The sequence below is a fragment of the Dryobates pubescens genome, unplaced genomic scaffold (assembly GCF_014839835.1).
Source record: "Dryobates pubescens isolate bDryPub1 unplaced genomic scaffold, bDryPub1.pri scaffold_74_arrow_ctg1, whole genome shotgun sequence".
Taxonomy (NCBI): Eukaryota; Metazoa; Chordata; class Aves; order Piciformes; family Picidae; genus Dryobates; species Dryobates pubescens.
Genome location: NW_026530793.1, coordinates 29,207 through 41,987, shown reverse-complemented (window position 1 = coordinate 41,987; position 12,781 = coordinate 29,207). Strand labels below are relative to the sequence as shown.

The following is a 12,781-nucleotide window of genomic DNA, read 5'->3' as shown; positions in this document are numbered from 1 at the left end:
CCTGTGTCCCTGTGCTGGGGGCTGGGCTGGCAGCAGAGCTGAGCTGAGCAGCTGGCAGCTCAGCCTCTGTGCCCAGTGTGCCCAGCTTGCCCCTTTGGCCAGTGCCAGCTGGCAGTGGTGTCCCCCCCAGCCAAGCCTGGTGGGTGCCCAGCAGCACCTTGGCAGCCTGGATGGGAGCCTGGGGTGGTGCTGAGCTCTCTGATGATTATTCTCTGTCCTCTCTTTGCCTTTTCTTCTCTCTCCTCAGCTGCTCTCAGCCCTGCACAAGCTGCAGGACATCTCCTTGAGTGCTGCCCTTGCTGGGGGGGTCCAAGGAAGAGTCCAGGGGGGTCCAGCAGTGGCTTGGTGCTGGACTCAGCTTGGCTGCAGGGCACCTCAGAGCCTGGCCTGGCCTGGTCTGTGAGCCCAGGGCTTGGGGCTGGGGTGGCCTCCTGGGCAAGAGCTCTAATTTGGGGACAAAGGCTACTGGTGAGAGGAGGACAGGAGGTTGGGGCAGGGTACCCCAATGGTCCCCAACTTTGAGGGGCACTGGAGGAGTGCCCAGCTGGAGTGGGGAGGGAAGAACAGGAGGGTCCCCAAATGTGCCCCAGCTGTGGGGCGGTTTGGCTGTGCTGGGGGTGGTGGCACCCGAGGCCTCTGTGCTCTGCAAGCTCTGGAGGCACAAAGATTCCCTGGGGGGGTTGCAGACTGATTCTCAGTTCCTTTCCAGGCCTCCTGAGCACAGAAAGGCTCAGGGCAGGAGGAGCATTTTGCTGTGTGGCTGCAGGCTGAGACTTGTGCAGAGCTTTTGTCAGCTCTGCTGGCAGCAAGCATGGTCAGAAGCAGACTGCTCTGCTGCAGCTGCTCTGCCTCTGGGGAAGTGCTTGCTGGCAGGCAACCAAATGAGGCTGAGCTGTTGAGTGTCTGCTTGTGGCTGAGGAGCTGCATTGACCTGGACTGAAAGGTTTGGCTTGGGCTGGGGGCAGCCTGTTCTGGATGGCTTTGGTGGTGAGAAGTCCTGCAGCTTCCTTGGAGGAGCTTCAGCAGGAGACAAAGCAATTCCCTTGCTGCTCTGTGCTGTGCAGTGAGCTGGGAAGGGAAGGAAATGATTGCTGCAAGTGAGCAAAGCAATTGCAGTGCTCTGCAAGTCTCAGCTGTGCTGTGTCCAGGAGGGCCAGGGCAGGGATTGTCCTCCTGTCCTGGGTCCTGGGGAGGCCACCCCTGGATTGCTGGGGTCAGTTTTGGGCCCCTGACTGCAAGAAGGACTTTGAGGCTCTGGAGCAGGTCCAGGGAAGGGCAAGAAAGGTGGGGAAGGGTCTGGAGAGCAGGGCTGAGAGGAGCAGGTGAGGGAGCTGTGGGTGTTTAGTGTGGAGGAGAGGAGGCTGAGGGGAGACCTCCTTGGCCTCTGGAGCTGCCTGCAAGGAGGCTGCAGTGAGGTGGGGGTTGGGCTCTTGTGCCTAGTCTCAGGTGCTAGCAGGAGAGGAAGTGGCCTGAAATTGTGGCAGGGGAGGCTGAGGTTGGAGAGGAGAAGGAGTTCCTATGCTGACAATGTTGGGAACCACTCTCAGATGTAGTCCCCCAGACTGGTGGCTCCCAAGTCCCATTCCTTGAAGCTACCCCAAACAGCAGGGTCCTCATCTGGCCTGGGGGCAGCTGGGTGCATCTCCAGCAGTTAGATTAGTTTGCAAAGCCAGTTCCTGACTAACATTTCAGTAGCTGTTTCCTTCCCATCCCTCAGCAGTGCTCACCAACCAACAGGCCACAGCTATGGATGCAGCTTGAGCTGCAGGGGGCCCTGGGATTGGAGTTTCCATTCTCCCACTGAAGCCTTCTTGCCTGGGGTGTGCTGGATCCAGGCAGCTGCTTCCTTGGTTTCAGTGGCTGTGAAGGATGTCAGCAACACCTGGTATGGTCCTGTCCCCTTGGGCTGCAGAGGGGGTCTCTGAAAGAGATCTGACATGGACACAGTCTCTGGGTTCCACATCAGGGCCTGGTCTCTCCAACCCTCTCACCTGGGTTGCAGTCACCTGGTTGGTAACAATGCTCAGGCTCTCATCCATCTGCTGAGCTTCCTTGTTCAGCTTTGCCTCTCTGCATGGCCCTGGTTCAGAGGGCTTCATAGCTCCTACTGCATGAGGTCTTCCAAGCAGGATTTCAAATGGGCTCAACCCCTCCTTTGTCCTTTGCTTGGTTTGAATTCTCAGCAGGGCACTTGGTGATGCTTGTGACCAAGGGAGGTTTGCACCCTGCCCAGTGTTGACTGTCTGGGGTTTGATTAAATGGTTCATTTCCTCCACTTGCCCACTGGAATGTGGATGATAGGGCTGTGGAGTTGCCAATCCATCCCTAAGGTTTTACTTACTTGCTTAGAACAGAGTACACCAGGTTGGAAGAGACCTTTGAGATCATCACATCCAACCCATCACCCAACACCACCTAATCAACTAAACCATGGCACCAAGCACCCCATCAAGTCTCCTCCTGAGCACCTCCAATGATGGTGACTCCACCACCTCCCTGGGCAGCACATTCCAATGGTTAACCACTCTCTCTATGAAGAACTTTCTCCTCACCTCCAGCCTAAACCTCCCCTGGCACAGCTTGAGACTGCGTCCTCTTGTTCTGGTGCTGCTTGCCTGGGAGAAGAGCCCAACCCCCTCCTGGCTAGTCTCCCTTCAGGGAGTTGTAGAGAGCAAGAAGGTCTTTCCTGAGCCTCCTCCAGGCTAAGCAACCCCAGCTCCCTCAGCCTCTCCTCCCAGGGCTGTGCTCCAGACCCCTCCCCAGCTTTGTTGCCTTTCTCTGGACACCTTCCAGCAAGTCAACCTCCTTCCTAAACTGAGGGGCCCAGAACTGGACACAGGACTCGAGGTGTGGCCTAACCAGTGCAGTGTACAGGGGCAGAATGAGCTCCCTGCTCCTGCTGGCCACACTGTTCCTGATACAGGCCAGGGTGCTGTACCACTTTGGCCACAGAATGAGGTCCTGTGTCTGGGAAAACAGCAGCAGGTGCCCCAGAGCGAGGGATTGCCTCTTGTGACTCTGTTTCAGTAACCTCTGGAGCTTTGTTTGTGCCACAGGGAAATGCTTCCAGCCAGGCAAGGGGAGGTGTCAGTACCAACAGGTACCTGGATCCCCCTTTCTTGGGAGCTCAGTGACATCCATTTGCCATTGTTGTCCTGGATCATTTCCTTTGCTGATCTGTGCCAGCCTAACTCCTCTCCTTACCCTGGGCTTAGCTTTCAGGCACTCCTCACACTGTTGGTTACCTGCTCTCCTGGGGTGGATAATTCTCACTCCTGAACCAAGTTTCCACACAGAGCTTCCACTCCTCTCTCATAGTCTTCCTCACTCATAGTCTTCCTCTGTTCCAGAATGGGGTAGTTGGTGATCTGCTTAGCCATTTGGATCCCCACAAGTCCATGGGACCAGATGGTATTCATCCCAGGGTGCTGAGAGAGCTGGCAGATGTGCTGGCCAAGCCGCTCTCCATCATTTTTCATCAGTCCTGGCTCACTGGAGACATCCCAGCTGACTGGAAGCTGGCCAACGTGGTACCCATCCACAAGAAGGGCCGGTTGGATGAGCCAGGGAATTACAGGCCTGTCAGCCTGACCTCAGTGCCAGGAAAGATTATGGAGCAGGTCATCCTGAGTGCAGTCACACAGCACTTAGAGGATGGCCATGGGCTCAGGCCCAGCCAGCATGGGTTTAGGAAGGGCAGGTCCTGCCTGACCAACCTGATCTCCTTCTATGATCAGGTGACTGCCTGGTGGATGCAGGGCAGGCTGTGGATGTAGTCTACCTGGACCTCAGCAAGGCCTTTGACACCGTCCCCCATAGCAAACTCCTGGCCAAGCTGTCAGCCCATGGCTTGGATGGGAGCACACTGCGATGGGTTAGGAACTGGCTGGAGGGCCGAGCCCAGAGAGTGGTGGTGAATGGTGCCACAGCCAGCTGGCAGCCAGGCACCAGTGGTGTGCCCCAGGGATCAGTGCTGGGCCCCATGCTCTTTAACATCTTTATTGATGATCTGGACGAGGGCATCGAGTCCATCATCAGTAAATTTGCTGATGACACCAAGCTGGGGGCAGGAGTTGATCTGCTGGAGGGTAGAGAGGCTCTGCAGAGGGACCTGGACAGGCTGGGCAGATGGGCAGAGTCCAAGGGCATGAGATTGAACACATCCAAGTGCCAGGTTCTGCACATTGGCCACAGCAACCCCATGCAGAGCTACAGGCTGGGGGCAGAGTGGCTGGAGAGCAGTCAGGCTGAGAGAGACCTGGGGGTGCTGGTTGATGGTAGACTGAACATGAGCCTGCAGTGCACCCAGGCAGCCAGGAGGGCCAGTGGCATCCTGGCCTGCATCAGGAACAGTGTGGCCAGCAGGAGCAGGGAGGTCATTCTGCCCCTGTACACTGCACTGGTTAGGCCACACCTTGAGTCCTGTGTCCAGTTCTGGGCCCCTCAGTTTAGGAAGGAGGTTGACTTGCTGGAAGGTGTCCAGAGAAGGGCAACAAGGTTGGTGAGGGGCTTGGAGCACAAGCCCTATGAGGAGAGGCTGAGGGAGCTGGGGTTGCTTAGCCTGGAGAAGAGGAGACTCAGGGGTGACCTTATTGCTCTCTACAACTACCTGAAGGGAGGTTGTAGACAGGCAGAGGTTGGTCTCTTCTCCCAGGCAAGCAGTACCAGAACAAGAGGACACAGTCTCAGGCTGCGTCAGGGGAGGTTTAGGCTGGAGGTTAGGAGGAAGTTTTACACAGAGAGAGTGATTGCCCATGGGAATGGGCTGCCTGAGGAGGTGGTGGGGTCGCCGACGCTGGGGGTGTTCAGGGCGAGGCTTGACAGGATGCTTGGTTGTATGGTTTAGTTGATTAGGTGGTGTCAGATGATAGGTTGGACACCATGATCTCAAAGGTCTCTTCCAACCTGGTTGATTCTATTCTATTCTATTCTATTCTATTCTATTCTATTCTATTCTATTCCCCAATGAGTCTTTGCCTGCTGCACCTGAGCACAAGCCCAGAGGAGGTTAGTAGGTGTGATTAACTTCCCATCAGGTGTCCTGGCCCAGCCCTTTCCTACCCTAGTCCCTAAGAGGTCTTTGATTCATTTCTGCTGCTCAATTGAGAGTTCACCATCAGGGATCAGAACAAACTCTGCCACCTTCCTCCCCTCCCTGGCCACCCTTTGAGCTGTTTGTCTGCCAGTCCATTGCTTCTTTCTTGACTGGTGTTCCCCTTCTGGTGTGCTTTGCAGTGCATGGTGGCTGCCTTGCTTGGCTTTTGCCCTGCTGCCAGCAGCCTCAGTGTCTCTTCCCCATGTTTAATACCTGTTCCTTGAGCTGACAACAGTCCTGGTTCTTCCCAGATGGCTCCCTGGGCAGGTACCACCCCAAAGGCATACTTGGAGTCAGTCCATATGTTTGCACATTTCCCTTGGGAAAGCTCAGGGGCTCTGGTTGGAGCTGACATTGCCATGCCTGTGACATCCCAGTTCCCTCAGCCTGCCCTGATCCAGCAAGAGCCTGCACCTGGCATCTGCAGCATTTTGTGGCTGCTTCAGTGGTAGGTTAGGGGCAGCAGCATCTGTGGGCAGCAGTGTAGGGTGCCTCAGGGGCCTAAGCTGCTGTTAGAGCAGGAGCAGCCCCTGGCATGGTTGTCCCAGTTGGGTGACTTTCTGAGAGGCCAGAGGTATTCAGGTGGCATTTGCCCTTCCTTGCAGCATCCCTCCTGGCTCTGCCTGAGTCAGTGGTGTGGCAGCCTGGGGCTGGCTTCTGCAGCAGTTTGTGACCTCACAGGTGGCCATGTCAGTGGTCCCTCTGGGGCAAGCATCCTCTTTGTGCAGTGATTCAGGGTTCATCAGGGGCCTGAGTGGTTGGGGGGGGGGGCAGGAGCAGGACCTGTGCAGCTCCTGATGTCATCCTGTCAGCGACATCAGGAATCAAACTCCTGCAGGCTGGGTTTGGCACTGGCAAGCAGCCATTGCTGCAGTACAGAGCTGCACAAGCTGGGGTGCTGAGGGCATTGCCACAAAGACAGCACACAGCTGAAATTCCTGGTGGATGCTGATCCAGTGCAGGGCATGAGCTATGCCTGATGGCAACACCTGCTGAGGCTCCATTGCTCAGTCTCTTGCTGGCTTCCACTCAAGCTCCAGCTGCTGTTCAGTTCCCTGTGTATGTGCAGGGGGTGGGTGGTTTATTCTGGGCAGGGGTCTCCCAGCTAGGAGCTGTGCTTTGTAGCATGCTAATGAGGCTGGTTTAGTCCAGGACACTGTTTCCCAGCCCAAAGCTGACTGCATGCCATGGTGATTAGGATGAATTTGGGCCTGTGGTGTGGCTCAGTTGGTAGCACATAAGACCCTTCATGGGAAGCTTGTGAGTTCAAGCCTGCAGTGGGCACTATTGTCCTCCCTACTCTAGTCATGGGGTCTGTGGTGACAGGTTGGACTCGATGATCTTTGAGGTCTCTTCCAACCTTGGTAATACTGAAATGAGGTTGACCATGAGCCAGCAATGTGCTCTTGTGGCCAAGAAGGCCAAGGGCATCCTGGGGTGGATTAGAAGGGCTGTTGTTAGTAGGTTGAGAGAGGTTCTCCTCCTCCTCTACTCTGTCCTGGTGAGGCCACACCTGGAGTATTGTGCCCAGTTCTGGGCTCATCAGGTCAAGAAGTACCTCAGGGAACTTCTAGAAAGAATCCAGCACAGAGCCACAAAGATGCTGAAGGCAGTGGAACATCTTCCTTATGAGGAGAGACTGAGGGAGTTGAGGGCTCTGTAGCTTGGAGCAGATAAGCCTGAGAGGTGACTTCATTCCTGCTGATAAAGATGTGCAGGGTGAGTGCCCAGAGGCTGGAGCCAGGCTCTGCTGGGGGATGCCCAATGCCAGCACAAGGGGCAGTGGTGGAAGCTGAGGCAGAGGAAGTTCCATGGGCACAGAAGGAAGAATTTTAGGTGTTCAAGAGGGGATTGGATGTGGCACTTGGTGCCATGGTCTGTGGGTGACAGGTTGGACTCGATGATCTTTGAGGTCTCTTCCAACCTTGGTGATACTGTGTGATACTGTGTGTGTGAATTATCAAATAGGAAGTAGTAATAATATTATTTATTACTATTGACATTATCAGCCTTTCAACACTACATACCCACTTGCAGTTTCTAGTGTGTGGGCATGGCTACAATTCCATGAAGTGCTGGAGTTGGACAATTTGAACCAAATGAGAAAACTGAAGAAGAGCTTTTCAGTGAGAGAACTGGGCTGCAGTCTGCCCTTTGTCCACCAGGGGGCGACTCAACAAGACACCTGGCAGCTGAATGCAGCTGGTGAGGCTGGGTGTCAGGCACAAACAGTTCAAAGAACATTTCAAAGGGACTTGAGGCAGTTTTCACTCACCTAATATGGCTCAGAGCATCAGCTGGGGTGCTGCTTTACCACCCACAGGTGACAATGCCTCGTGGGCTGAAGTGCAGGGACTGTAAACAGAACCCAAATGGATGTTCAATGTGTGAGCACTGAAAAGAGAGAGAGAGACTCATAGAATCAGTCAGGGCTGGAAGGGACCACAAGGATCAGCCAGTTCCAACCCCCCCTGCCATGGGCAGGGACACCTCACACTAGATCAGGCTGGCCAGAGCCTCATCCAGCCTGGGCTTAAACACCTCCAGGGATGGAGCCTCAACCACCTCCCTGGGCAACCCATTCCAGGGCTTCACCATTCTCATGGGGAAGAACTTCCTCCTCACCTCCAGTCTGAATCTCCCCACCTTCCAGCTTCATTCCATTCCCCCTAGTCCTATCACTACCTGAGATCCTGAGAGCCCTCCCCAGCCTTCTTGGAGCCCCCTTCAGATACTGGAAGGCCACAATGAGGTCACCTCGGAGCCTTCTCTTCTCCAGACTGAACAGCCCCAACTCCTTCAGTCTGTCCTCACAGGAGAGGTGCTACAGCCCTCTGCTCATCCTCCTGGCCCTTCTCTGGACACCTTCCAGCACCTCCAGATCCCTCTTGTAACAGGGGCTCCAGAAGTGGAGGCAGTATTCCAGGTGGGTTCTCACCAGAGCTGAGTAGAGGGGGAGAATCACCTCCCTTGACCTGCTGGCCACACTTGATGCAGCTCAGGATCTGATTGGCTTTCTGGGCTGCAAGTGCACATTGAGAGCTCCTGTTGAGCTCCTCCAACTTGTTCTCTGGGGTATTCTCCTCCATGCTCTCATTCAGGGGCTTCTCATGGGCCATGATGGATGTGTAGATCAGCCCTGGGGACTCTCAGAGGGCAGAGAGAGGAGATGGAGCAATGGGTGGAGGGTGAAGGCTGCAGGGGGTGGGAGGGCTTAGTCCAGCAGCTGTGTGGCTCTGCCTGGCTCCTACCTCCAATGGTGCTGGCAGCAGCTGACCCCAGAAGCTCAAAGCCCCAAACCCTGCCTGGCTCAGGACAGTCCCCTGGCCCCTCCTGACATCCAGCACAGCCCAGGCAGGCACTCAGGGCTCCTAGCCACACAGCCCAGCCATCCCCCATGGCAGGAGTCACCTGAGGTCTCACTCCCTCTCTGTCCCCCTTGCTCTCCTCAGTTGCTGCCTGAGGTGGCTGCAGGGTCTCTCCCCAGCCCTCATCTGTAACCCCCCTTGGCTTGGTGCTGTTCTTTCACCCTCCAGCTGATCCCAGCCTTTAGTCTCAGGCCCCTTCCATTCTTGTGCTGCTGCTTCCAGCCCAGTTCCTTAGAGGCTTCCTCAGCCACAGCATTTCCCACTCCACCCTTCCAGCTGCAGTGGCAGTGGAGGAGGGGGACACAGGGCCATGGGACAGCCAAGGCAGCAAGGCCATGGATGGGCTGGGACTGAGGGAAGGGCCTAGGAATGGCCAGGCAGGAATTAGGCCTTGTCCCCCCAAGAAGGGGAGAGAATCAAGGCCCCAGGTGGCAAATGTGTGTGCAGGGAATGGCAGAATCTGGCAGCATTTGAGGAGGTGAAAGGAGTGAATTGTGCTGCAGCTCTGCATGGGTCAGCTGGGAGATGAACAGCAGCCCCTGGGCACTGTGCCCTCCCATCCAACCTCCTTTTCTCTTGGGGCTGTGGAGTGGCAGCTCCAGGAGAGCTGCAAAGAGCAAGGTGAGAGAAATGGTCAGGGAGAGAAGGAAGCCAAACCCTTTGCACTGAGTCTCTTTGGGCTGCAGGTGTGTGAAGGGTGCTGGAGGTGTGAGGTTTGGGCAGGAGCCAGAGACTCCTGCAGCATCCCAGTGAGGGCTGAAGAGGTTGAGCAAGAAGCTGCCCAAGTGCCTTCCCCCTTTGCTGCATCTCCAGAGATCATGAACCTCCCTTTGTGTCCTCAGGGCTGCTGTGATCTTCTGTTGGGGAGTGGGCAGCAGCAAGGTGTGTCCAGGGCAGAGGTGAGCATAGAGTGGGTGTGGTGGGGGCAGGGCCAGGGAGGAGAGGAGGGTCCAGAGCAAGATCTGCTGGCAACTGCAGCTGCAGGCAGCAGAGCCCTGGGCAGGCAGTGGAAAGAAGCTGCAGGCAAGGCCTGGGAGAGGCTGTGTGGAGGCAGCTGTGTTATGGTGCTGGCCTGCAGCTGTGTGCTGGGGGCTGTGTGCTGGGCAAGGAGCTGAGTCTGCAGTTGTTGAGGCCTCCCATCTTGATCAGCCCTGGCTGTGTGCTGTGGCTGTGCTGCTGGGCTTGGGAGCTGCCCCCAGCAAGGCTGAGCTGTGCTGCCTGGTTGTGGGCAGTGCTGAGCCATCCCTTGCAGGTCAGTGCTCTCCTCTGAGCCCTTTGCTTCTCTCTTGCAGGGGCTGAGTCCCTCTCTCTCCATCATTCCTGACCCTGTGTGCTGTGGAAGAGCTGAGTTTGCAGATCTGCCCCTTGGAGCAGCCCAGCAGGTGAGGACCCCAGAGTGGGGCAACAGCAGGACCCCAGCCCCCAGAGCATCTCTCAGTCTCCTCCATCTCCTCCTGCCCTCCACATTTGACCTCTCCAGGGTCTCTGAAGGACATCAGCTGTGATGAGAGGCTGGGAACACTCCAGGCTGCTGGGTGTCAGTTGTGTGCAGGAGGTGATTTTTGGATTGAGATGTGGAGGGTAGTGGAAGAAGGTTGGAAGTGTTTTGGTGTTCCTTGGTCAGTGCTGCTGCCTTCGTTGCTTGAGCCAGGGGAGATCAAAGCACAGGGCCTGGGCCAGGAACCACCCTGCCAATGCTGCCAGGCTCGAGGAGAGTGGGACAGGACCACTTGTAAGCCCCAGGGTATCACAGGAACCTGGGGTCTCAGCACAGGTACTAGAAGTCTGAGCCCACACCATTGCAAAAACTGTAGGTTTGAGGTCCCCTCTGCATTCTCTCCTCCAGCTGGGTGTTGGGAGTCAGGGACTGTCATGACCCAGGCAGGATGTCAGGTTTTGATGTCCTGGGCTCAGGTGCTTCCATCTTCCCTACTGCAGAGCTGTGACCAATTCTTCCTGCCACAGTATGGCCTCCCAGAAGGACCCAGACAAGAGCTGGGAGGAGAAGCAGCACCCAGAGATCAAGTTGGAGCAGACAATGTGCAGCCTCAAGGAAGAAGAGGATGAGGAGGTAGAGGACAAGATGGAGGATGCTGCTGCTGAGGAGAATGGTGACTATGAGGAAGATAAGTATGAAGAGAAATATAAGGATGAGGATGAAGGTGACCAGGATGAGAAGGAATGTATGGAGCAGGATGAAGCCAGAGCAGGTCCCTCAGTGCCACCCATGCAGCTGAATCAGTGCCCTGACTGTGGGCAGAGCTTCCCACCTGGCTCAGAGCCACTGAAGCACCACTGCCCCTACCCTGGCCCCCGGCCCTTTGTCTGTGGGGACTGTGGCCAGAGGTTTAAACGGAGCTGTGACCTCACCCGGCACTACCTCACCCACATTAGAGGAAAGTCTTTCACATGTGCTGCCTGTGGCCACAGCTTCACTCGGCGCGCTCATCTCACCCGGCACTACCTCACCCACACTGGGGAGAAGGCCTTCGCCTGTGCCATCTGTGGCAAGAGATTCAGCCAGCGCTCTCAACTGAGCCAGCACCACCTCACCCACAGCAGTGAAAAGTCATTTAACTGTAGGGACTGTGGCAAGAACTTCAAAACCAGCTCCAGTCTCACCATCCACCGCCGCATCCACACTGGAGACAAGTTGTTCCCCTGTGCTGAGTGCGGCAAGAGCTTCACCACGAGCACCAAACTCATCCGACACCAACTCATCCACAGCGGTGACAAACCCTACAGCTGTGCCGACTGCGGCCAGAGCTTCGCCTACCGCTCAGGGCTAGCCCAGCACCATCGTGTGCACACCGGTGAGAAGGCCTTCATCTGCAATCAGTGTGGCAAGAGCTTCACTCACATGTCCACTCTCAGGCATCACCAGAGTGTGCACAGCACTGGGAAGTCCTTCACTTGCAGGGACTGCAACAAAACCTTCAAAACCAGCTCCGGTCTCACCATCCACCGCCGCATCCACACTGGAGACAAGTTGTTCCCCTGTGCTGAGTGCGGCAAGAACTTCACCAAAAGCACTGCGTTTATCCGGCACCAACTCATCCACAGCGGTGACAAACCCTACAGCTGTGCCGCCTGCGGCCAGAGCTTTGCCTCCAGCTCTAACCTCACTAAGCACCGCCGCACCCACACCGGCGAGAAGCCCTACAGCTGTGCTGACTGTGGCAAGAACTTCACTCACAAGTCCTCCCTCACCAAGCATCTCAGTGTGCACAGCAGCGAGAAGTCCTTCACCTGCAGGGACTGTGGCAAGAGCTTCAAAACCAGCACCACTCTCACCATCCACTGCCGTATCCACACCGGAGAGAAGCTGTTCCCCTGTGCTGAGTGCGGCAAGAACTTCACCAACAGCACGAAACTCATCCAGCACCAACTCATCCACAGCGGCGACAAACCCTACAGCTGTGCCGACTGCGGCAAGAGATTCAGATCCATTTCCAACCTCATCCAGCACCGTCCTGTGCACATTGGTGAGAAGCCTTTCACCTGTGCCGACTGTGGCAAGAGTTTCACTCGGAAGGGAGGACTCACCCAGCACCGTCTTCTGCACACGGGCAAGAAGTCTTTCACCTGTGCTGACTGCGGCAAGAGTTTCACTCGGAAGGGAGGACTCGCCCAGCACCGTCTCCTGCACACAGGCGAGAAGCCTTTCACCTGTGCTGACTGCGGAAAGGGATTCACCCAGAAGAGGTACCTGAACCAGCACCATCGTGTGCACACCAGAGAGAAGCATTTCATCTGTGCTCACTGCGGGAAGGGCTTCACCCTGAAGGGACACCTCACCAATCACTGCTGCAGCCACACCAGTGAACAGGCCACAGTGCAGAGGAGGTGCAAATAGATCCACCCAGGGTTGATTGGGGTAATCCTAACCTGCCTGAGAGCCTTTCCAGTAGATTGAACCAAAATCTCCTTTTTTTTCTTCTGCATTTCTCAGATGCTGGGGGATCACAATATCACAGTATCACAGTGTCACCAAGGTTGGAAGAGACCCCAAGGATCATCAAGTCCAACCTGTCCCAACAGACCCCACAACTAGACCATGGCACCAAGTGCCACGTCCAATCTCCCCTTGAACACCTCCAGGGACAGTGACTCCACCACCTCCCTGGGCAGCACATCCCAATGACGAACAACTCGCTCGGTGAAGAACTTTTTCCTCACCTCGAGTCTAAACCTCCCCTGGCACAGCTTGAGACTGTGTCCCCTTGTTCTGGTGTTGGTTGCCTGGGAGAAGAGACCAACCCCTTCCTGGCTACAACCACCTTTCAGGTAGTTGTAGAGGGCAATGAGGTCACCCCTG

At 56.1% G+C, this 12,781-nt stretch overlaps 1 protein-coding gene across 1 annotated transcript; it reads left to right on the top strand.

Annotated features, from left to right (window-relative positions):
* The first annotated feature begins 10,429 nt into the window (after window positions 1-10,429).
* Window positions 10,430-12,319, top strand: LOC104303256 (gastrula zinc finger protein XlCGF26.1-like). The gene is made up of 2 exons (XM_054179517.1): window positions 10,430-10,625; window positions 10,743-12,319. The coding sequence occupies exons 1-2, from the start codon at window positions 10,430-10,432 to the stop codon at window positions 12,317-12,319; spliced, it is 1,773 nt and encodes a 590-aa protein (XP_054035492.1).
* The last annotated feature ends 462 nt before the right edge of the window (window positions 12,320-12,781 follow it).

What these genes read in the sequence shown, in the direction of transcription:
- LOC104303256 (XM_054179517.1), top strand. Translation starts at nt 10,430, where the DNA reads ATGGCCTCCCAGAAGGACCCAGACAAGAGCTGGGAGGAGAAGCAGCAC. An exon ending in ATATAAGGATGAGGATGAAG is followed by an intron (nt 10,626 to 10,742) that starts GTGACCAGGATG and finishes CACCTGGCTCAG; the next exon opens with AGCCACTGAAGCACCACTGC.